This window comes from Marmota flaviventris, chromosome 3, assembly GCF_047511675.1.
Source record: "Marmota flaviventris isolate mMarFla1 chromosome 3, mMarFla1.hap1, whole genome shotgun sequence".
NCBI lineage: Eukaryota > Metazoa > Chordata > Mammalia > Rodentia > Sciuridae > Marmota > Marmota flaviventris.
This window is the reverse complement of record NC_092500.1, coordinates 172402238-172427488: the sequence shown is the minus strand read 5'-3', so window position 1 is coordinate 172427488 and position 25251 is coordinate 172402238. Positions and strand designations below refer to the sequence as shown.

Here is a 25251-nt window from a genome sequence, read left to right as displayed (position 1 = left end):
TCTCTCTCAGGCCCAAGATAGTCTATTATGTGTCTTGACTATATTTGCCACAGGTCCACAGGTGTTTGCAGGGTTTTTGTGTTTTTTTTCCTTCCAATATTTTTGAGCAATACTGAAAATGCACCTTTCCAATCTGAGTTTTGAGTTAGGAGATTCAGAAATGAGCTATTTGTATCAGTCCTCAGGTAGTCCTTAGACAACTTAACAGACATTAGCAATAATTTGTGAATAAAAAATATGCTCTGATCCCTTTGGAACCAGAACCAGGCTGCCACAATGGAAACACTGGCTGGTGCTGCTGCTTCAAGACTATCACTATGTTGAAGAGGGAGTGGGAGCAAGTACAAGGAAAATGCCAAGAAGCATTCCTCTCAAGTAGAGTTTTTGATTAAGTATTTGCTTGTTGTTATAAACTTTTGACTATTTTCCAGAGTTCTGACAAACTGGGTTCTAACCATTTCTGTTTGTTTTTGTTTTCTGTTGAGACGAGAGGTTGGATCTGCTACTCTTCCATTTTGCTGATGTCACTCACCCCTTTTTTAAATGGGTCTAACATTCTTAAAATGTTTTGCTTTTTTTTTCAGAACAGGAAAATAGATGAAAAATATTTTTAAGCTGAAAAGTAAAGTTATATTAAAATATGCAACATCTATTTTTAAATTTTAAAAATTAAAATCATGGTTAAAAAGCACAAAACATACCACCTTAACAATTTTTGAGTATACTGTTCAGTATTGTTAGTAATATTCATATTATGGTGCAAAAGATTTCTAGAATGGTTACATCTTGCAAAACTGATGCTGCACATACGGAATAAATTATTCCCCCTCCCTAAAGCCCATGGCAACCACCATTTTGTTATGTCTCTGAGTCTGACTACTTTAGATACCTCATGTAAGTGGAATGATACAGCATTTCCTTTTTGTGACTGGCCTGTTTGAGTATAATATTCTACAGCTTTATCCATGTGATAGCGCATGATAGAATTTCCTTCCTTTTAAAGACTGAGCAATATTCTGTTGTGTGTACATGCCATATTTTCTTTACCCACTGATGGCATTTGTGTTGTCTTTCATCTCTTGGCTATTACGAACAGTGCTACAATAAACATAGTGTGCAAATATTTCCTTAAGACTCTGCTTTCAAGTTTTTCAGATATAAACCTAGAAGTGGGATTGCTGAATCCTATGCTATTTTTTAGGAACTACCATACTATTTTCCACAGCTGTTGTACTAGTTTACATTCCTACCACAGGATATGAGATTTCCAATTTTTCTACATTTTCATCAACACTTGTTATCTTAATAGGTTTGTGGTGATATTTCATTGATTCTGACTTACATTGATTAGTGACTTACAATGATTAGTGTTGGTATATTTTCACATTTGTTGATTCATATACATTATCCCTTCTTCTCTAGAAACATGTCTTCTCAAGTCCCTTGCCCATTTTAAAATCAGGTTTTGTTGCTGTTGCTCAGTTGTAGAAGAAACATTCTTATAATCTTGATTATAACTCTTTAACAGATACAATTTGTAAACGTTTTCCTACATTTTATACATTGCCTTCTCATTGCTGTTTCTTCGGATGTGCAGGAGTTTCAAATGGTTGACATAGTCATATTTTTTATTTTGCTTCTTGTCCTTTGGTGTCACATCCAAGACACGGTCAAATCCAATTGTAATCGGGTTATGCTCAGGGTTAGGATTTAGATTTTCCCATATCCTCTTCTTAGCTTCTCATTCATTTAGATCTTTACTCCATTCTGAGTCAATTTTCCTATGTGGTATAAGGTAAGGCTCCAACTTCATTCTTTTGCATGTGGATAGCCAGTTTTCCCAACATTTGAAGAGACTATCATATTTTCCCATTGTGTGGTCTTGAAATCCTTGTCAAAGATCATCTCTGACATCTCTCAACACTCTATTCTGTTCCATTAACCCACATATCTGTTTATGAGAGTATCACAGTTTTGATTACTGTAACTGTGTTGTATATTAAACTGATTGGTACACCATCCCTTTGTTCTAAAAATCTCTGTCACTTTCTCTCTTGCATATGATACAGAATTTGGTTTGGATTGATAAGCCAACCTGATGACTTTTTCTTTTTTGCTGTATTGAGGACTAAACCTTGTATTCTGCCATTGGGCTACCTCCCCAGCCCTGACAATCTTTAAATAGATGAATCAAACCTGTTCACATTGATTGATCTGACTAGTGTTCAGATTCAATTGTTTTGACTGTGTATATCATTGTATCTACTTTATGTTGTATCTTCAGAGCGGTTTTGGTTTTAATTTCCTGAATATTTTTATTTTTCCTGGAGGTGTCTTTAAATATTGTTTATAATTCCCACACTTAATCTTCTACAATTTGATTTGTTAGGCTTAAATGATACCTTGATCCCACCTGTTAAAGAGAGCTATGAACTTATTCTTTTTTATTATAAAAATGGCAATATTTTTGCCTTGCCAAAATATATGATATACATGCTGCTCTTCCAACCTTTCCTTTTTATTCTTTAACTTGAATATTCTTAAGCTTACAATATTCCACAACCACTCTCATTTCTTAGTTAATGAATAACCTTCCACTGACTTCACAGAAAACAAACTTAACTACAGCATCACCTGAGTTTGCATGTTTAATGAGTGTGACTTCTAAAGTACAGATTGGCTGAATACAAAATTGTGGAGAGCGGTGACAGTAAATGGGTGAGCAGTGTCTAAAATTGGGGTCCCTGATGACTTCATGGCTATGGAATGCTTGGTGCCTGGGAAAATTTACTACAGTTGCAATGTGCGATGTTAGGAGTGCAAAGGTGCAGAATGCCTAATTGCTATAGTAATACCCTGCATGAGGAGGCTCTGTGCTAGTCTTACCAGCCTCTGCCTTGATCTCAGGCACACAGCTCCTGGGAATCAAGGAACTCCTCTGCTAGACAACCACAATGTTTCACCAGCTCTGCTGCTCCTGAATCTGCCTGCATAACAGTAACTTTAAACAATGGACTTTTTTGAGAGAGACAAAAACTCCTGACATCACCCATTGCAACTGTAGTATGTAATTGAGGAATAAACTGCATAATGTTGCTAACTCTCTAACTTTCATGAATATAAAGAATAATGCTTGCATAGTCTTTAATCTGATTAGAGAGATATATAACAAAGATTGCTGGCATAATTTAGACCTGCTTCTCCATCAGAGAGCAGCTTTCCACCCAATCCCAGCTGTTATCCTCAAAATCTGCATATGTGAGTCTTTATTTTTCTAATCTCTCATCATCTCTCACAGGAACCTGCTAATTTGGCTGCATTGGTCACAGTAGTTTCAGTAATAAAGTTTTAAAACCACAAAAACTGTGCTTTTCTAACGGTACTACCTCCTTTCTTAATTATCTATAAGGATAGACACACGATGATCCTTCTCTTTGGATCCTGTAAATGCCATGTTTTACACCCAACTCTGAATGCCCACCCCACACCTCCTTGCTTTGAAGCTTTTTCTTGGCTAACAGGGCGCATGCCTAAAAGGAGGATCTCCTCATCTGAGATAGAAATAGTTACCCTGTGGATCTGTTCAGGCCACCAACTGCAGTGAACAGCATGGCCAATCTAGCAGGTTCCAGTGAGGGAGGATGGGAGATTAGAAAAATAAAGACTCATGTACACAGATTTTTGAAGATAACGCCTGGGAGTGGGTGCAGTGTTGCTCTCTGATGAAGAAGAGGTCTAAAGAATTACTCCAGTAATCTTTATTACATATGTCTCTAATAAGGTTAAAGACTATGCAAGCATTATTGTTTGTATTCATGAAAGTTACAGAGTTAGCAATATTATGCAGTTTATTTCTCAGTTACATACTACAGTTGCAATGTGCAATGTTAGGAGTTTTGTGTAGCTCTCAAGAAAACCCACTGTTTAAAGTTACTGTTATGTGGCACCAAGCATGCCACAGCCATGAAGTCATCAGGGACCCCAACTTCAGACACTGCTCTCCTATTCACTGTCACCACTTTCCACACAAAACCTTTAGCTCATACTCTAGGGGCAGGCATTTCTCAAAAATGGTGATATCCTTATCATCTTACTTTGCATGCTACTGAGCACTCTAATGGTGATCTGATTTAAAGTCTTTCTTGGTCAAAGACCCTAAAGACTTTTTTCTTCCTCATACTTAAATCTAATAGTTTTACCAGAATATGTTTTAGAATTGGCCAATGTAGATCCAATTTCACTCAAATTTTTATGTCTGGGAATTCTGTTCCATTGTTATTCTTCATTGGGCACTCCAATTCTTCCTAAGTCAGCACTACTGTTTACTTCATCTTTCACTCTCCTGGCTTTCATGCTCTTCAGTTCCATTTAATAATTTTCAGTTGAAGCTGTTCTCCACTGGGCACTTTTCAATTTCATCTTCATCCTTAAGATGACTTTGTCTTTATCCATCAACTCTTTTGTTTTCCCTCCTCCTCCTCCTCCTTGGTTTATTTCTGTTCTGAATTTTGCAATTTTCATTTGAGAATTATTTTCTTATTTGATGGTTTTGTTTAAAGGTATTTGGAATATGAGAGTTTTCTTCTGCTTGATGTTTCACTTGTTGGGGAGATATTTATTAGTAGCTGAAATGTTTTGACTCTCATTTTGCTTTATTTTAAACGCTTTGTATGACATCAGCTGGTATGTTCAGTTTGGGCTTTGATTAGAAACAATTTCAAACTTGCAAAAAGTTTATCAGTTTTCTTTTCTTCCATAAGCTTGACTTTTTTTTCTTTTTCAAGAATGCAGACCACTCATTTTGTACTTCCATTTGCCTCTCATAGGTCGTGTTTTTTTTCCTCCAAAAATTATGCTGTGTTCTCAGTTGTTCATTAGAATTCAGATAATGTCGGTGTGTCTCACTACTGGTAATGTTAGCTTTTGCTTGGATAAGGTGCTCTCCTATTCTGTTCTCTACAAACTTGCAACTGCTAGTTTCCATTCATTGATGGTACTGCTTAAATCAATTATTACCATGATGATTTCCAAACAGTGACTTTCTAATTTCATCACTATTTCTACATTTAATAATTGGCAGTTTATGTTAAGGAAAGGTTTCCATTTCCTCTACTTAATTTATTTATATTAATACACACTAAGAGAATACTATGTATGATATATACTACTAATTCTTGGGAAATACCTGTGAAGTATTTAGAAGGGTAAATAGTAGTAATACACACACACAAAGAGTGTTGAAGAAATGTCAATATCAATCATTCAATCTAGGTGAAGAGTATATGGGAGATCACTGTGTACTATTTTATAACTTTTTTGCAGATTTCAATTATTTCAAAACATGATCAAAAATAGTTATTTTAACTGAAACACTGTCAAGACCCTCACAAATATATCCAAAAATCAAAATCAGCCTACGGATTTAATTTATCAGCTTTTGAACATATACAGATTTTATTACCATTGTCTATAGAAATTTAACACCAGCATCTGCGCAACACTCCTCTCGGGCAGAGGGAGAACACCACAGACAAATATTACAGACTGAGAACAGTGCCACACTGACAAGACTGTTTCTTGATTCAGTAAACCAAGCCTGACAAACCAACCAACTCAAGGTGACTGATTCCAGTTCGAGGACATACATGAACTTATTATTACTTGGTGAACATGACAAATAATATCAAAGTGTTACACAGACTTACAGAAGTTCAGAATTTCCCCCTCAGACTAGATAGAGACAGGTTCACAACATGGAAACCTGTACATTACAGCACTTTGAGGTTTTAGCAAAGCAAACTTTATAAACACATTCGCCATACAGTGCAATTTTATTGTGTAAGACATGAATAATAGTGCACTTAAATCCAAGAGTCACATTCAAATATATCAAGAGTACAATCCAAATACCCGGCTATTGTTAGAAATACATTTTTTTTAAATAAACTAAGTTGTGCAAGTACAATATTTTTAGTGTAGATGGTAATAGATCTATATGGGTTCTAAACCACGGGAATCGGGGTGTATCTGTGCAGAATTTACTTCTCTAAAAAGATGTGCATTTTCAGAGTGAAGCAAATGTCTTGGCCCGACAGACACAGGCAGTGTTGCAAAACTCAATCTTATTACAAATCACAAACACATAAAATCCTTAGATTTGCAGATGGTTGAACAGAATGGCTCTAAAAGTCAGTCAGCTCTCATCAAGACAATGTAGTGTCTACAGTGAGCTATGTTCTCTTCCACTAAAGTAAGCTCAAACTACTGTTCCCAGTGTGGTTCATGAGTAAGGGCATTAGGTTTCTTAAAAGAGAATTTAGGTAAAGGTTCAGAAATTTTAAAACCTAGGGCTAGAATTTCGGAGGATCTTCTCCGGGACTATCAGTATCATGGAAGAAGATGCTGTGGAGAGTGGATTATAAAGCCTGAGCGTAGGTAGAAGTAGTCTTATTAAAAAAAAATAAAAATTATAAATCAAATATAATAAATTTAGCATTTTATATCATCTAAGAATAAATATAAATGGAGAAATCAGTCTTTCAATGTTTTTTGTTAAGATGGTGAAAAACATAAAAATACTATCTGGTAATAACTTACAATACCAGCTCTGGAGAGGCAGTTTGTCTTCTTGTTAAATAATGAGAAGTAACTGACTTACATCTTGAGGTGTGGCACAAACCTGTACCAATGTGGTAATGCCATCCTTCCCTGGTGAAGGTCAAAGTTTCCAGAACAGGAGGGCAGCTATTCTAAAAATTACCCACTCCCTATCCAGGAAATACTTTTCTAACAAAGAATGTCCACAGCATCCTTGTGTAGTTTTCATTCAGTAAATTGTAAGTGGACAAATGTTAAAACCTTTGCCTCAGATTAAGTCTGATGATAACTGAACCTGATGACCTTCTGAAGACTGACAAGTACAACAGCTATTCCTGAAGCCAGAAAACTACCAGAGTTCTGTCTTTAATCAGATCTTTCAAAGGCAGCAAAATGTTTTCACTTTAAGAAACTGTTAAATCTTTTCCATGATATTGACTTTATTTAACATAAGCCAGTTACTGACTAAATCAAAGACTAAATAAAATCCCACTAAACTTCATCTTTAAAATGAAAGGCAATGAGATCCTACCTCTAATCAGGCCTCGGAGGTCAAAGAAAAGTTTTTAAATCCTCTATATGGGATTTTCAATGAATCTATCATTATCTTTGCAAGTTTGCTCAAAAATCATTTAAAATTCTACTTTGACAGCCTAATTTTTCTAAGAAATAAAATATATTTATAAGTTGTTTAAAAGCTAATGGATTTTATTATTTTGCTTTTCTTTCCATTTAATGTTAAAACAAAAATTTTAATCAATCCAATTACTAAAAAGTTTCAGGTTTCTTATATAATCAAGTAAATATATTCTTCTGATTTTCAAAAAATCATTAGCTTACATCTCAGGATCCTTGGTGTTACTGAAGAAGGACTGTAGTCCTTTGTATTTCTGAAGATGATCTTTGGGGATCTACTCTATGAAACATTTCCCGCTGTCAACCAACCTCTCTACAGAAGAAGAGTGACGACTAACGTATGTGGACTGATCACCTCACACTTGATTATATCTGGCTCATACAGGGCATCTGCTTGCTTACTAATTCTGTCACCAACCTTTTCATTCAAGTTTTTAAAGCCATATTCACCAAAGGCAACTCTCCAGACCTAATGCTTAACAAGTATTTTTTCATGAGCGTATCCATTGTAATTTATTCTCCTCACCCAAGGGCAGTAACTTCATAGTATTGCTAGAAACCCCTCTTCAAATTATAGTGATGATGCACTTGTTCTTGACAGGGTTCTTGAGTTTGGGGAAACTGTAATATTTACATTATTAAGTGACCTTTTTGAAAGTGCACTTATAGCAAAATATATTTTTACAACTTGCAAACAGATCTGAGGTTTGGTTAATCCCTATTTATAAGTTAACTTTAAAATACAAACTTATCCTGTCTCAACAGGAGAAAGAAAAAAAAAAAAACTGAAATACTAGGCTATTACTGTCTATGGCTCTCACATCAAGTGTTCATCAGGAAGACAGGTGTAAACTGATGGCTTGTGAGTTTCCCATGACCAAGCCCAACAACAATTCCCTTCCAAGTTGCTACCCATGGAAGCCCTGCAGCTGATCAGCATAAGCAGTGGAAGTTGTTTCTAAAAAAATCACTAAGGAAATCTCCAGATGGTTCTCCTTATCAGTCCATTAGTTGAAAAGAAAAGGGCTCTTTTTTCATATGTGGCCTTCAGACAAAAATAAGAGAAGACAAAAAGATTAGCTGCACAAACAAACAAAAGGAATTTTGAGGATCCATAAAAAAGTGAGGCTGTTTCTTCTTTTTCGAAACTCAGACATTTCATAGAACATGGAGATATGGGCAGCAAGAACACCTCTAAAGCTCCTTCCCTTAGTCTTTTGTGAAGGTGTCAATGCCCCAGGAATCATGACTACAGTCAAGAAAATAGGCCAAGAATAAAACTGAGCTTAGAGAAGAAGGCAGGCAAACTTACCTAGACCATTTGACTGTTGATGGTTATCCAGCCTTTTGTACAAGTCTGAGAAAGGCGAAAAAGAGGAAGTTTGGGAATTTGAAGACAGAAAGCATCTGCCACTTTCTAAGGCTCCTGAATGTGGCCATAAATTTTGCAAGAGTATATTTTTGAAAGTTGTATTTTTACCTCAATACCTAACTCTGCAGCAGGGTCCAAAGCCATGTTACTACTGAAATCATATGCACAGATGGTGTAGAAACGGTATTACTCTCCAAATATCCTCTTAAAGGAAAACTAGAACGGACGGTATTGTTACCATGAGCAGTGCCATTAGATAGAAACACATCTGGATAGTACTGAACCACAAACATTCAGAGCTGCAGTTATAACCAAGATGCAGAGCAGGAGCACGGCCACTGCTATTCTGTAACACTGAGACACTTCAGAACTGCTTCTGAAGTTTAAACAGAGCTGCATCGTATTAAAAAAAATCTCCTCCTTCAGTTAAATTATGTTTGCCTAACACATATTGGGCAAATTAGTGGAGTCAAGATAAACTTGCGAATGGCTCTAGCCAACAAGAAAGTTTTAACAACCATAGTCCCAGTAAATGCTTAAAATACTTAAAAATAAAATAAACGCACACATACACATATAAAACAGTGCAATTAGAACTTCTGACAAGGGCAGTGCATCTCTGGTTTAAGGAAACCATATTTGTAGCTTAATCTTAACAAATTCACCTTATTCTAAATGATGATTTAATTTTATATCCAGTATTTGATACACATTTTATATGCATGGTCAGAGACCTGAAAAACAAATTCAATAGTAACAGTTCTCTCTTAATAACAAATTCCTACTTGAATTCTATATTGCACATACTTTAGTGTCTGCTCTTCAAATAAATTTAATTCTTCTTAATGCAAAAATCAAATGACCATACCTGTTGCCCTTACAGAAAGAAGGTACCTTGAACAAGTATTCCAACTTTCCTTTCTTGACAATCCAGAATGAGAATGAATTCAAATTTGTTAGTCTAAAATTGTAAGAGAATGGTCATTTTATGTTGCAAAGATAATGGAAATAGCATATTAAACAAAATTTTTTGTTTATTAACCACTTCAGTTTTAAAAAACATTTCTATACCAAGAGTGCTAAAAAGCTTGACTCTTTTATTAATCCACCAAATATTCCCTAAAGAGATTTCATCATACCCTCAACTGGTCTGGAGTACTGTTTGGAAACAGGACGAGGAGGAGAGTTTTGGTAAAATGATGTGTGACACAAATGCCATTAAACAGGTCACTGATCCCATGTAAAATGGGACCTCCTTCCTGTTTCCAAAGCAATGTGATCATAGTGGGTGTGGTTTCTACAGTGCTGAGAGAGCATGACATCAGAGGGGTCCAAAGCCTTAAATTGAAGGCTATCAAGTACAAGTGAACTGCAGAAAGAGAGGGGAAGAGGAGGACTCGGCCCTGAAGGTCCTTAGGATGGTGGGGGTCTTTCAGGGACTCTCCCGCAGTCCATCCTCTGTTTCCAGTTCTGCCAACTGCCTCCTCAGCATGTTGACCTTTGCTTGTAATTCCCTGTTGTACTCAATGATGTTCACCATTTCCTCATATGCTTCATCCACATACTTGGAGGATCGGTTCCAACGTAGGAAAATTCCTATTGAAAATTCCACATGAGTGGAAAAACAGAAGGGAAAAAAATAATGGATCAACACCATGTTAGTGGATAATAGATAATTCCCTGTATTATACTGCACATTTTTTCTTCAACACATATTGTTTTGTTTATTTTTTAACAAGATCTAATTTGGTTTTTGTTGTTGTTGTTGTTGTGGTGGTGGTGGTGGTGGTGGTGGTGGTAGATGAACAGAATACCTTTACTTTATATTTTATTTATTTATATGTGGTGCTGAGGATTAAATCCAGTGGCTCACATGTGCTAGGCAAGCTCTGAGCTACAACCCCAGCACATGTTTATTATATTCTAAAACATACAGGCATCTTGAGGTACTGAAAGAATCCAATTAAATACAATAGCTAATAATTCACTATTTTTATGTACATGCTAATTCTTCAGAAAAATTCCACAAAATTCTCAAAGAGAGTAAAGTAGTATTCTGTGATATATTCAAGAAAAGAAGCTGATAACAATGCCACAAACTTCCCAGTTTCACGATGCAAATAATTTATTTTTACACTCACAGGGTTTACTCTGGCCCGATTTCCTACATGTGTGAAACCTCTTTCACTGGAAATTGACAGTGATGGCAAAAGCAGAGCCCACATGGGTTGCTGCCTCAACTTCAGCACAGCATGTGCTCTTCTCCTCTCATTCCCCCAGTATTTGAGAGGCATAATTGCTTCCCTTGTCAAATAATAATTACCCTTTTACTACAGACTAAAAGGATTTATAGTCCTCAGTATCAGCAGGGTAACTGGTTCTAGACATCCTCTTCCCTTGGATACTAAAATCCTCGGATGCTCAAGTCCCTAATGTAAATGACATAATATGTGCACACCCTTCATATGTTTTAAATCTTCTCTAGATTACCTATAATACCTAATACAATGTGAATGCTATGTAAATAGTTGTTACAGGGAATAACAACAAGGAAAAACTTTACATGTTCAGTACAGATGCAATTTTTTTCCAACTATTTTCAACCTATGGTTGGTTACCTCTGTGCATGTGCAACCATAGATAAAGAAAGCCAACGCTTAAAGATTAACTGACCTACACTGTTTCTTCTGTCACACAATTATTCTAAACCTATCATAAGATCTAACCTAATACAGCATTTATTTCTTCCAGCCCTGAGTTGAGGAAGCACTAAACACATACTGGGACTGTTCTTAATGGAGTAGCAGGAATTCATCCATGTAACAACAAAATTTTCCTTCTACCACTAATCTCTAAATCCCAATGAGGCTTGGTTAAAACTAGTTAAATAACACTTCAGGACATCCAACTCACAAAGTTGGCTTTTCTCCCCAAAAGCTAGCTTCTTCGGTGATTAAACATGACAGTGGCTTTTAGATAAATTGTCCTAAAGTCTTTAAACAGGAACTAAAGCTGTAATCTTTCACTTAAGGGATCACTTAGTCTATTCCTGTGACTGTCCACAAAAAAATAGGCAAAGAAGTTCTTTTCCTAGCAGCCAAAAGGCCTTCCCAAAATCAGTGCCTGGAATCCTAGCCTCAGAGAGCTTGGAGACTTCATGAAGCCATCTCCCCAACTCCCAACCAGGGACGCCTGGACAGGAGGGATTAGAGGCACATGCTGAGATGGCTGCCCCACAAGGAGAGGACACAGCGCTGACATTCAGAAGAGGTAGAAACTGACCAAGAAGGCAAACCATCTAAGACCTTCTGTATAAGGGCAAACAGCTCTCCACATGCAAAGTGCCCTCAAGATACAACACATTAGAATATGGTATAATCACTGACATTTATGGTAATTTAGTCTGATTCACCAAATAGCTACTATTCTTGTATCTTAAGCTTTATCACTCTTAATATGTACACGAATAAAGATGTGCTTACTGTCTTCAAATGATTACAAAGAAATTAAATGGTATTTTACAGCCTTTGTTTGATGAACAGCTAATATATTTTAGATAGCTTTTGGTAATTTTTTCAGAATAAGCTTTGCTATTTAAGGGGATGAGCTTCAGTAGTCTGAAAAATTAGTATATGTAAATAACCTACTTTAGAATACATGTAAAAACTGAGCGTGGATTATTGTTCTATATGAACAATGAGATGTCTGCAATTCTGCACTGACGGTATTGTGTCTATTTATAGGACATTACTGGAATGAATGAAAACTTAACCATTTGATAGCATTTACACAGGAACCTACCATAATAACAGCATAAAAGGGAAAACAGCTTATAATTTATTCATATCCAACTACCTACTTAACCTCTGTTATGCAAAAGCAATGCATTTTCCTATCTGGGGAAAACAGAACAAGAAATAAATACAGCAGTGTATCATCACTCTCAATTTCTCCAATGGGGACTAGAAAAAATGTGATAAGATGACTAATCAGAGACCACTTAGTAACAGTTGTAACAATGACAAACAGGCCTGAAGACCCCATCCAGGCACAGCAGCACAAGCTCTTGGGCAGCCGGGAGAGCATCTGGGAGTGGTTAGTCAGCAAAGGGAATGGTTTACCTTCCCACAGCTGGAGACTCTGTGGAGCAACCGAAGGCCAGATGACCAGGTTGTTGGCTTCGAAGAGAGGATTGGCAAACTTACTCAGCTCACTGGGCCGATTGACCCAGGACCACAGAGACATCGTTTTCTGCTGGAGCTTCAATTTACATCTGATCAAGAAAGAAAATCACCATCAAACAATCACTATGAAATGTTCCTCTTAATAGGACAATTTGTCTGCTCTGTACAATAGAAGGCAGAACACAAGACCTTTAGTAGAGAAATAAAATACTGTAAAATAAAAATATCTGTCATAAAATTCCATCAGCATTATAACTCTCAACAAAACAAAGTCTGTTTTACAGGCCTCCAAGAAACGGGCAAAAGACAAAACCAGAATCAGGTTATGTTGGGTTTGCTGATAAAGCTTAATCCAAAGTCCTTTATTATATCTGGGATTCACTGTATATATATATCTATGTATGTGTATGTATATATTCAGGTACTAGGATTTGAGCCCAGGAACACTTTACTACTGAGCTATACCCCCAGTCCTTTTTAATTTTTCATTTTGAGACTGAGCCTTGTTAAGTTGCTAAAGCTGGCATAAAACTTGTGATCCTTCTCCCTTAGTCTCCAGAGTCTCTGGAATTTACAAGCATGTGCCACTGTGCCTGGCTCTGGGACTATATTTAAATTTAAAATAGCTAAATATTAAAAAAAAAAAAACTTCCTACTTTCTTTGTTTCTGAGAAGCCTAGTATATAAAGACACAAAAATTTATACATATTAAAAAGGAGGTTGAATCAAATCTCAAAATGTAAAAATTTTTTAGAGAATTATTTAGCTTTTTGGAAAACTAACACATACATAAAACATAAATTGTCAAAGATTTAAAATGAACATGAATCTTGATGTAAAGCAGACTTAATCTACATCCATACCCAATGAACAATCTTTGTAATAATCCTCATATAAACTCTTTGACACTATCATGGAATAAACTATTTGGAAGGAAAATGGACTGCTACATTTTAGGAAAATGTAAATTTAACAAAGATTGAAAGCCTGTGGTAAACTTGTATTAACCAAAAAGATAATACCTTCAATTTTCACAGGATTCACTACTCAAGCTGAAGTTTTATTATAAAGTCAGGTTTGTCCCTGAAACCACTTGATTGTTTACAAAGCTGCATACAAGTTAATTATGTGTGTTTTTTGTATGTAATACATGTTTTCCACCTAATCACAAAATCTGTATGGCACTGGACTTTAACTGTTAGTACAGTGTGTCCCACACTATGTTCCCAGGAACCAAGGATGGCAAGGACAGGACATCACTGCACCCAGGGGCCACAGCCCCATGCTTCCTGCCCATGGCTAGCCAATCCCTGAACTTTATCCAGCAGAGCCCAACAGAGCTTCAGAATCCTCCTCACTCAGCACTACCAGAACTCTACAACTGGGGAGCAGAACATGAATCTACCTGTGATTCCTTTGTCAGAGGTTAGTTCTGAGGGATATTAGGTGTAACACCAAACAGAAATTCGTGGTCACCAAACATATTTCCTTAAATGCTGAACTAGTCATATATGTCACTTTGCTGAAGGGTGTTTTAAAGCCTTTAATGATTGTTTATGACTCTGTAAGAAGTCATATGGCTAGAAAGATGCACAATGGAGATTTGAATATAAATCTTCTAATTTCAAATCTTGAACTTTTTCAATTAAAGGATACTGGAAAGTATGTAAAGGAGGCGAAGACGCTGCAGCACAAAGGTACCCAATGTACTCCAAAGCAAAATTTAGAAGTATGCACAATTCTAAAGGCATGGGGCTTCTGAATCTCTTTTTTTTTTTTTTTTTTGGCAGTCCTGGGGATCAAACCCAGAGCCTTGTGCATGCTAGGCAAGTACTCTACCAATGAACTGCATCCTCAACCCTGGTACCCTACTCTTTGAGAAACTCCAAATCTGCTTCTCCTCCCTCTGGTGGCTGTAATGCTCCTGGTTTTCAGTGATACTGCAAATTTGAGCAAAGGAGTTGGTGCTAGGCAAAGTTCAAGTGCCCAAACCCTGCTGTTCTTATCAAGGGTTAGCAGTTTTTCTTGAATGAATGCTTTTCAGATTGTTGCAAGCCTTTATTTAATTTCCAGAAATCTAAATAGTTGATTTTTAAATATTTTTGCAAGTATTTTCATTGTTATTTGGAGGAGTCAATATTCAGAGGCCTTTCTTTTACTCTGTCATTCCAAAAGCCCTGTGCCTTGCCTAAGCGCACAATTCTAAATTTTGCTTTAAAGTACATTAGTACATTCATGCTATAGTGTCTTTGCCTCCTTTCCATACTTTCCAGTATCCTTTAATTGAAAAAGTTAAGATGAGAAAACCATGATGACAGAGAACTTTCTACAGCACTCATATAGTCCTCATTTTTATTTCTTCTGAAGTCAAAAATCTATAAGAAACTCAAATGTTGAAACATTTGCCAATTCAGCTCTAAATAAAACATGCATTGCTTTGTTCTCAGACTTTTATTTTGCTTTGGTACCCAGGGGTACTTAACCACTGAGCCACATCCCAAGCCCCTTTTTATTTTTATTTTGAGACAAGGCCTCACCAAGTTGCTGAGGCTGGACTTGAACTTGTGATTTTCCTGTTTCAACCTCCCAAGTCACTAGGATTTCAGGCATGTGCCATCATACCTGGCTCTCTGTGACACTTAAATTAGGAAAGATAGAACAATTCCACTCATTTGTTTACATTCACTATTCAACTACATAGTGTTGGCATCCAGCAACAAGGCAAATCCTGCCCCTAGCCAGAGGAAGCCTGGTGATTGTAACCAAAGGAAAGATTACCAGCTATGCACCTCTAAGAACATTTTGATACAAATCTTCTAATAAACCGGTAAACCTGAAGTGCCTAGACTGTGAAGTGAGACTCAGTTGGGACTTGAGGCCAATTTCTAGGTATAACAGCTGGCCAGCTCTGTCAGCAGGAGCAGGAAGACCTATTTCTAGGCCAGACTTTTGGTGACTAGCCAGCTATGTGTCCCTAGACAAGTCACTTAACCTCTCTGAATCTTCTCTTAATCTATAAAGAAAGCCAAGGGACAGAGTAGGATCATATATTAAGGCTTCTTCCAAATGTAAGATATCATAATCCTATATAAAGAAATTAACATTTAAAATGGTTGCCCAAAATGGCTCAAAGTTTTTACTTAATGTATGAACTTACTTTAACCTAACAGAACAAAGTCTAGGATATCCTCTCCTCCAGCACGTGATTAGCTCTTAGACTACACTTCACGTAACTTAACTGTAGTCTCTACCCTTTTCTGTATAACATTAACAGACCCCCAAACCTTGTCTCTTTTGGGAAGTGACCAAGCAACTAAAAATGAAATGTCCCTTGTGCACTGTACCCACCTTTCACTTTCATTGTTGCCCAGAAATGTTCCAAACTGTGAGGCATATGCATGCTCAAAGAGCATGATGAGGAAATGCTCATTAAACTCAAAAGAGCAAGGGAACTGACGGAGTATCTGCCAAACACAGTCCAAGAAGAGAAGAAATACAGGCGCCTCCCACTTCTGCTTGCTATTGCAATAAGCTGACTGTGCACAGCGCTGTTGGAACGGGTGACCAGCCTATGGGAAAAGGTGGAAATTTAACTGTCACACCTGATGAGATCACATTACAATACATTCTATCAACATTACTGCACATAATTCCAATGAATTTTATATTAATTAAAACATCATAAACCTAGGGTAGCTCCTGCTAGATAATGATTTCTTGGTTCAAAATGAATAATTTTAGCAACTAAAGAAAGGTAGAATTCTAAATCCTTAACAAGGCTGTGTAATCAAGACATGACCTCAGCAATTGCTACTGTCCTTGGAATATCAAATGAAAAAATAATGAATTTAAGTAACGATAAATTTACAAAATAAACCTAAGTCTATAAAATGTGGAGCAAAGTCAAAGAACCTAAGTTCTCAGGTACAAAGCAAGGACAACAATCACCCTCTATCTGAAAACACTATATGTTGTGCTGCAAACTACAGAAGCCTCACCACTAAATGGAGACAAACACCAGGACTCTGACAAACCATGTAAGTCTGTATCGGCTCTGATAGTAAGTCTTCAGTTACATGTGGGCAAAGTTAATGTCTTGAAGAAATCTTAATGAATACTGTACATTGATATTAGAGACAAAGCTGTCCTTAATAACCCTCTTCTCCTCCAAACACTCCAAGATCCTGCCCAAAGTACCCTGAAGAATAATCGGCCCTCCTGCCCAGAATACAAGCATTGATTTCATTACAAATCACTCTACTAGATATTTCAGAGTCCTGCTTTGTCTTTGGATCTGTGTACTACTGTATCTGACAGAGAGAATACCATGGAAACTTTCCATGGTTAACCCATCTGGGTACCCATCAAAATGAAAGCATGTGAATTAACCAAGCACATTTATTGGTTTGTCTACTATGCAGCATGAGGGAGGTGGCTGAACTGATTTCACCAACCAGGGAAGGCAAATACAATACAGGGAAGGTCTGACTTAAAACAGAGAACAGGGCATACATCACAAGAGTAACACACAGTACATTTGCAGGCTGGGCATGTAGCTTAGTGGTAGAGCACTTGTCTAAGCAGGCTTAAGGCCCTGGGTTCCATGCGCAAAACTGCAAAGAAATATACACATATACATGTAATGCATCTGCATTGTAACTGGAAGAGCCAAAAATTCTTTGCATCTAAGATATGTCCTCTTTCAACATATATCTGAGCAATTATTTTCAATCACAATTATTTATCAAATTACAAAGTTAAAATAGATTCATAAATTAATCTCTGACTTGGAGGATTTCAGCTGATGCCATGAGAACTTTATTTTAATAGTCACTCGACATTATATGACAGCAGTGTACTATGTCCTAGGGATAAACAGATAAATAGGTCATGGTTTCCTGACCTCAAAGAAGTCACTTTAGGGGGATAGTTCAGAAAACAGGACATGAAGGGAAAGAACCAAATTTATTTGTAAATAAAGAGATAGGTCTCAAAGACTTCATGAAAGCAGTGACATTCAAAAGATGGATCTCAAAAGATGAAAAGGATTTCACCTGGTTAGGGAAGAGGATACGAAGCCACAAGGCAAAGGCAGGAAGTGCTACAATAATGCCTTCCCTGTTTATCACTATCAATACTCAGCTTCTAGGAGACTAGGCTGTTTTACATTCTTTGTAATTCCCCCATATGTAACCAAGTATGGGCTGAGTATTCCTTATTAAAATGTGTGGGATTTCAAATTTTTTCATGTTTTGGAAAATGTGCATATATATAAGGAGATATCTTGGGATAGAACCCAAGCCTAAATACAAAATTCATTTATGTCTCATGTACACCTTTTACCTATGACCTGAAGGTAATTTAGTACCCATTTTTTTAATTATTGTTTTACATGACAGTAGAGTATGTTTTGAAATATTATACATACATGTGATTGTACATGATGTGGAATTACATTGGTCGTGTATTTATATGAGGATAGAAAGGTATGTCCAATTCATTCCACTGTCTTTCCTATAACTACCCCTCCTCCTTTCCCTTCATTCCCCTCGTCTTGTCCAATGAACTTCTAATCTTTTCCTCTCTTGTTGTGGGTTAGCATCCACATATTAGAAAGAACATTCTGCCTTTGGTTTTTTGAGTACCCCTATGTTTTGACATAAGTCAAGTGTTAGCACTCAAACGTTTCAGATTCTGGATTAGTGATGCTCAACCAGCACAGCTAACAAGTCTTTTAAGTGGATGAAGTAATAAGTGAGCAATATAGTCAAAGAGACATCTAGAAATTGAGAGGGGTAAAGATCATAAACATTTACTAGAAGGAAGGTAGATTAATAGACCCACAGAAAATTAAACGCACAATTTAAAAATATTAACCAATCAAAATTTCACACACGATGTCAGCTACCCCATTTCAGGATGGCAACACCTCATAGATGGCTATTCTCACCTGAAGCCACTCTCTTTCTATAAGGGCCTCGAAACCTCGGACAGTCCGGCTCCGTGGTTCCAAAATGATCTGAGCCAGGGAGGCCGCCTGCAGGGTGGAGTCAGTTCCTTCTGCTCCGTGAATCAGAACCGATGCTCCTTCCCTGGTGGAAAACCCAGACACACATGGGACACTCCCGACACTGCCAATGAACTGCTAACAATAAACACTAACTGAGTCGATATTTTAAACTTATGCACTATTCTCTGTCCTACTCTCTATTATTGGATAGACAAAGACATTATCCAGCTCCCTCACACTAAATAAAGCACTGGATAGACAAAGGGTTTCTAGAGAAAAAAAGGACTATGATGAGTCCCAAATTTCACATGGCCAGATTCCCATTAAATTATAACAAATTTCACAGCACTTTTCAGCTAAATTTTCTGTCCCTTTACAAAACTGAAAAGTGGTCCTTTTAGGAGGCTCTTACCTTTCTGCATTTTATAGTTGAGTAAAGCCTTTCCTCATCACACCTATGAACATACATTAAAATTACTTTCTGACTATGATTTCCATCTACTTCACACCACCAGCTAACTATAAGGGCACCTTCAAAAACTATAATGGATCAGGGAAATCACATTCTGAGAATCGTGGAAATAGGAAAAAAAAAAAAAAAAAAAACATTAAAACTGCCAACCTAGAAAGTTGGTGGCAAAGGTACCACTGTCCCACGAGACTTACTCGGTGAATGGGATCCCACCGTTCTCAAGAGAAGGGAAGGAAACAACAAAACCAAATTAACGACATCCCTCCTGCCTTTTTTCACCCTTTTTATTAACACAATAATGAAGAAAACTTTGGAGAAAGGAAATTTCAAGTTTGATAACAACTGGCAATTTTTTTTCCACATACATATATACTTTACAGAGTAATAACAAAAGGCAATTTCCTATTATTTTCATTACAAGTCCTTCCCCCACGTTTCTCTGGCCTCTTTAGGACCTTTGTATTAATGGCTGTATAACATTCTATTATGTGATGAAGTATAACTTACTTAATCCTACAGTAAGGAAATTGTTAATTTGAAAATAACAGACTCCCTGAAGTTCACCCATGGTAGGTCAAGAATCCCATTCTTAGGATAAAATCTAATGACAAGGCTAAAGAGTAAGAGCAAACACTTTTAAGGCTTCTAAATATACTGAATATATATTGTAATTATGTGTGGTTTATTCTAAACAATTCAATTAATTTAAGGTTTATTTTTATATTTTGAGCAATTAATTATAAGAACAAATTTTTATGGAGGTGTAAATAGTAATTTAATACATTTGACAAAAGGGAACACAAACATGGCAAAAATCAACCTGACCCCTCATGAGAGTTTGGAGATCCCTGCTCACGGAATGTGGCCAGCCCAAACTGAACACACTTGGACCTAAGGCTGCCTGGTCAGCATCATCTCATTATTGTGGCTGAAAAGGCAGACAATGTGGTAATAAATGTTCATTAAGATTTGTGTTTTAGGGGGCTGGGATTGTAGCTCACTGGTAGAGTGCTTGCCTAGCATGGTAAGGCACTGGGCACTCAGCACCACATATAAATAAATAAAAAATAAAGGTCCGTCAACAACTAAAATATATATTCAAGAAAAAAGATTTGTGTTTCACAAGAAAATAGAGGCTTCTGTACTCACACTATGAGGAGAAACCTGGTAAACTCAAGTTGAAAAGAAAGAAACCCTTTGATATTAACCTGGCTCATTCTGTAGTACTGATTTCTCTACCACAGAATCTTGATCTTCAATTTATGTATTTTCCTGGCTAAAAGGGCTTCACCTAACCCCAAAAGAAAGAACAGTGACAACCTGGTAATCCCAGCTCTTAGGTGCTGCCACTAACTTACCACAAGATCTTAAGCAACCCACTCAATTACCAATTTTTTTAAATAATGAAAAATTATATACATATTTCCCTAATTTTGGAAGCATTAATAAAACAATTAAAGTCTCAAAGAAAAGTGCCACCCAACTGTGTGGTGACAAAACATCCCTACCTATGGTTTCAGTGGAATCCCCTTCTTAAAAGGGCATTCTAAGCTTCTGCAACAATTATACCAATCCTTCTGCCTCTGTTCAATCTTCTGCCTCAAGTCTCAAGGGTTAGCAACCTTCAACTGAGTGAATAGACTAAAATCACTTCACATACTGCACATCACTATAACCAGGCTTTCTCAACTTGAGATCCAGATATAACCACATGCCAAGTGGTTTACAATAAGGTATCTGAGAGATTAGAAAGAATCATCTCACTGTATCACAGAATAACTCTCCTTTCATCAATATTGCAAAAGTAAAGAGGTAAATTTGGCCCCATGAGAAGAAATAAGAAAATTACTTCCATTTCTCTTTTATATTGTAATAAAAATAAAATTGGGAAATTGAAAATTTAAGGATTTAATTTAAAAAAAAAAGGTTTAGTACTTAAAAAACTATGTCACAGAAGACGTGTGTATGTACATGGTTCATTCATTCAACAAATATTAATTATCTACTAAAAGCCACACTCTCTGCACATCCCTCCTTGATAACTGAATGTACTGACTCTCTTATACAACAATTTATAAAATCATAGATATGGAATAGGCACAAACTTCAACAGACTCTATGAACACATGTCTGGGTAAAAACAAGTCTAGTTCTCAGTGTGTGTCCCATTCAGGAAGAATAAAATGCACTTTACCTGTCAATACACTGAGCTGCCAGGCAGGCAGTGGTCAGAATCTCTTTGACATGAGTCAGCCAGTTGGAGGCCTCCAACTTACTGAGCCATCGGTCCATGTTATGCGTTTGGTCATTACAAGCTTCCACAAGTTTGATTAAGCTGTCCTGAAGAATGTGATACCTTTTAAAAGTAAAAGAAAGAAAACATGAAATAGAATGATAAAGGAAGAAACTAAACTAAAAACTCTGCCTCTGAATATCCTAGGGCAAAAATAATCAAATTATTATGTTGGTATACATTAATGTGAGGATGAAAGGTTAAAATATAAATATTTAAACACAAAGATGCTTCAAATGTCTGTCATGGTAAACCATCCTGCATCTGAACAGTGAACTCAGCTCACACAGCTGGGTTACCAGATTAGTAGAGAGGGCCAAAGTACTGCATTTGCAACCCACAATCACAATCCTATTCCCACTGATAGCACTACACACTGGACACTCAAAATAGAATCATCAGTATGATCCAGCAGTTTCATTTCTGGGATTAACCAGAGGAAACAGAATCAGGATCTCAAAGAGATCTATATCCCCATAGGCTCTACACTATTGGCAACAGTTAAGTTATGGAATCAACCTAATATCTATCAACAGATGAATGAGGATAAAGAATTTGTGGTACTATATACGCAATGGAATACTATTCAGCCTTAATGAAGGAAGAAATTCTGTCACTTACAACAACATAGATGAAGCTGGAAGACAACATGCTAACCAAAATAAGACAGAAACAGACAAACACTGCATGGTCTCACTTACAGGTAGAATCTAAAAAAGACAAACTCATAGAAGCAGTGTAGAATAGTAGATCTGAGTATGGGGGGAAAGCAAGGAGGTGGGGAAATGTTGGTCAAAGGATACAAAGTTTCAGTCAGACAACTGTATAGCATGATTGTACAGCATGATGATGATGGTTAATAATAATATACTGTATGCTTGTAAATTACTAAAAAAATAGACCTTAAATGTTTCACCACAGAAAAATAAATACATGAGGTGATGGATATGTAAAGATTGATGTAATCACTTCATGATGTAGAAGTATATCAAAATAGCATATTGTTGCTGGGCATGGTGGCACACGTCTATAATCCCAGCAGCTCCAGAAACCGAGGCAGGAGGATCGAGAGTTCAAAGCCCGCCTCAGCAACTTAGCAAGGCCCTAAGCAACTTAACGAGACCCTGTCTCTAAATAAAATATTTAAAAAGGGCTGGGGATATGGCTCAGTGGTTCAGAGCTCCTGGGTTCAATCCCCTATACCAAAACAAAAACAAAAATAAAACATACTGTATACCACAAATAGATGCAATTTTACTTGTGAAACTTTAATAAAACTGACAAAAAAGGTCACAATGAGTTGTTCAGTCAATTGCTGACCTAAATTATTATGCAGGTTTAAAATTAATGCAGGTTTCATTTGAGCACTTGTGATTTTTAAATATCTAATGACTCTTTGCTCCAGTTAGCTTCCAATCAGAGTGCTCCCCATCTCCAGAACCTTTTACCTCTCAATGGACTTATGGATTCGCCTCCACTGGGGATAATGGGCTTCTTGTTCAAAGCCACCTCCTTTGGCTCTAGCTTGCTGAGCCACATTTAGACTCCGAGTGTCAATGATGTAGCCGCGCTTTCCTGCTCTGAGGGTAGCGTTTATCAGCTTCTCGTCTTCCTTGCACCTTCTCCCATTAGTGCCAGTGAGTGGCTGACCACTTCGCATAATTACCTAGAAGCACAATATGCTGATAATCAATAGGACAGCTTTTAAAGTTTCTGAAAACAGAAAGGAAATAGATGGATTAAGAGTACTGTCTGGAAAACAATCACAAAGCATTTTGGAGATGATTTGATCAAAAAACAAAGAAATATTTCCATGTACAAACAATAGTAATGACATAAAACAAAGGCAAAACTTATACTTTAAAACAAAATTTTTCCTATTATCTCAAAATATTTTCACATACTAAACTGTATCATCTCCTCAAGATCAAATATTTCAATTCATTAAATCCATGAATTCAACAACTAACAGACCTGGCCCAGTAACAAAGACAATAATGGTCTTTGAGCCAATAAACCTTGAGTTTGGAGGGGAGTAAAATACCACAACTCCAAATTAACTGCAGACCTCTGTTGACACAGAAATGGCTCTGAAAAGCTGTCCTTCTGTAAAATGAAGTTGACGTCTGCCTACAGCAGTGACAATCAGAAGCTTTTCTCTCTGATGTCCCCAGGCCTCTTTCTGCCTAGAAGGGATCTTTCCCCTGGAAGAAGAGATGGGGGTCTGAAACCTAGTGCAGACAAAGATGAGCACAGCAGTTATCACCTGGGAGACTGATCTCCCTAACAAGTCAGCCCTGGTTGACTTGGTACACAGCCTGGCTTGCTGTATACATCTTCGGTAAGAAGCTGAGTCCCTCTCTCTGCTACATTCTACCAGGTTCAGCCACCTTACTGCTCTTTGAGCCTCATACTCCAAAGCTTAGGCACGTGACAAAATCTGTATGTTCTTTTTCCTTTCATCTGTCTATAGTGTGAACTGAAGTTCCCTAAAGAAGACACACCTACACTGAAAATCCTGCAGTATCTGGCCGACTGGAACATCATGACTGCAGAGGTGAAATGCTGCAGACAGAGTGCCAGGATTATTTTGAACTATCTTTAGTCTCTCTTAATAGCCACTTACTACCAACCTCTGTATCTTATCTAACATTTGACTGTAATCCCAGTGACTCAGGAGGCTGAGGCAGGAGGATGACAAGTTCCAGGCCAGCCTCAGCAACTTAGTGAGATCCTGTCTCAAAGTAAATAATAAAGAGGAGTGGGGAGGTAGCTCAGAGGTAAAGCAATCTGGGTTCAATTTCTAGTACCACAATATAAATAAATAAACAATAGCAAATCTTAAAAATTCTGTTTACACTAAATATCCATTTTTAGACATTTGGCAGGGGGGTGGAAGATAGCTATAATTATCTACTAATTTACTATTGGTTTCAAAGTGAGAAGCAGAGTTTATCAGCTGAGAGAAAAAAAGAAGAGAGAAAATAATTTATAAACTAATATTTGGAAAATATCCAGCAAGTCCTTGCCTATTAAATTCCTGATTTCCACGGCTTCTTTTTTTTGGTACTAGGAAATAAGCCCAAAGGCACTTTACCACAAGCTACATCCCCAGTCCCTTTTTATTTTGCTAAGTTGCTGTGGGTCTCACTAAGTTGTTGAGGCTGGTCTCAAACTTGACATCCTCCTGCCTCAGCCTCTAGAGTTGCTGGGATTACAGAGTGTGCCACAGCACCTAACCTGACTTCCATGTTTTACAAAGTATGAATAATTACGGATCACTCCTCTCTCTTCTGAAAATAAAAACATCTGTTCAAGTCACCATCCACATGGAAATTTGGTGAGAATAATTAAAGTACCTTACCATTATTCTGGGCAGAGAAATTTCTCATTTTTCTACCTTAAAAATGTTGCTGCGAGCATCATATAAACACTAGTTTCCTTTGCACTCTGTCCTGAAGACATGTCTATTTTTACTTTTCTAAGGGTGAGCATGATGGAAAGAATTCAATCATAGCCTCGTCAGAGAAACAAACTGCTCCTGGTTTCCTAGAGTTTATGTGATGGAAGTCCTAGTGAAAGCGACCTGGCCAGCTGCTTCCATGAACACAGAAAAATCAACCTCCCTAGGAAAAGATCCCCAGGCCAAGGCTTTCAGCAGATCAAGCAGCAGTTCTGTACCACTTA

At 37.1% G+C, this 25251-nt stretch overlaps 1 protein-coding gene across 1 annotated transcript in view; it reads right to left on the bottom strand.

The window, feature by feature from the left end:
• Positions 1–5395: 5395 nt before the first annotated feature.
• Positions 5396–25251, bottom strand: part of Mtmr9 (myotubularin related protein 9) — a 48208-nt gene continuing 28352 nt past the window's right edge. The window contains exons 5-10 of the mRNA XM_027926938.2: positions 23013–23230; positions 21466–21627; positions 18740–18881; positions 16138–16358; positions 12727–12878; positions 5396–10201 (exon numbers count right to left, since the gene is read on the bottom strand). Coding sequence (XP_027782739.1) covers positions 10038–10201; positions 12727–12878; positions 16138–16358; positions 18740–18881; positions 21466–21627; positions 23013–23230 — 1059 coding nt within the window. The 3' untranslated portion in view covers positions 5396–10037. The remainder of the gene's footprint in view (positions 10202–12726; positions 12879–16137; positions 16359–18739; positions 18882–21465; positions 21628–23012; positions 23231–25251) is intronic.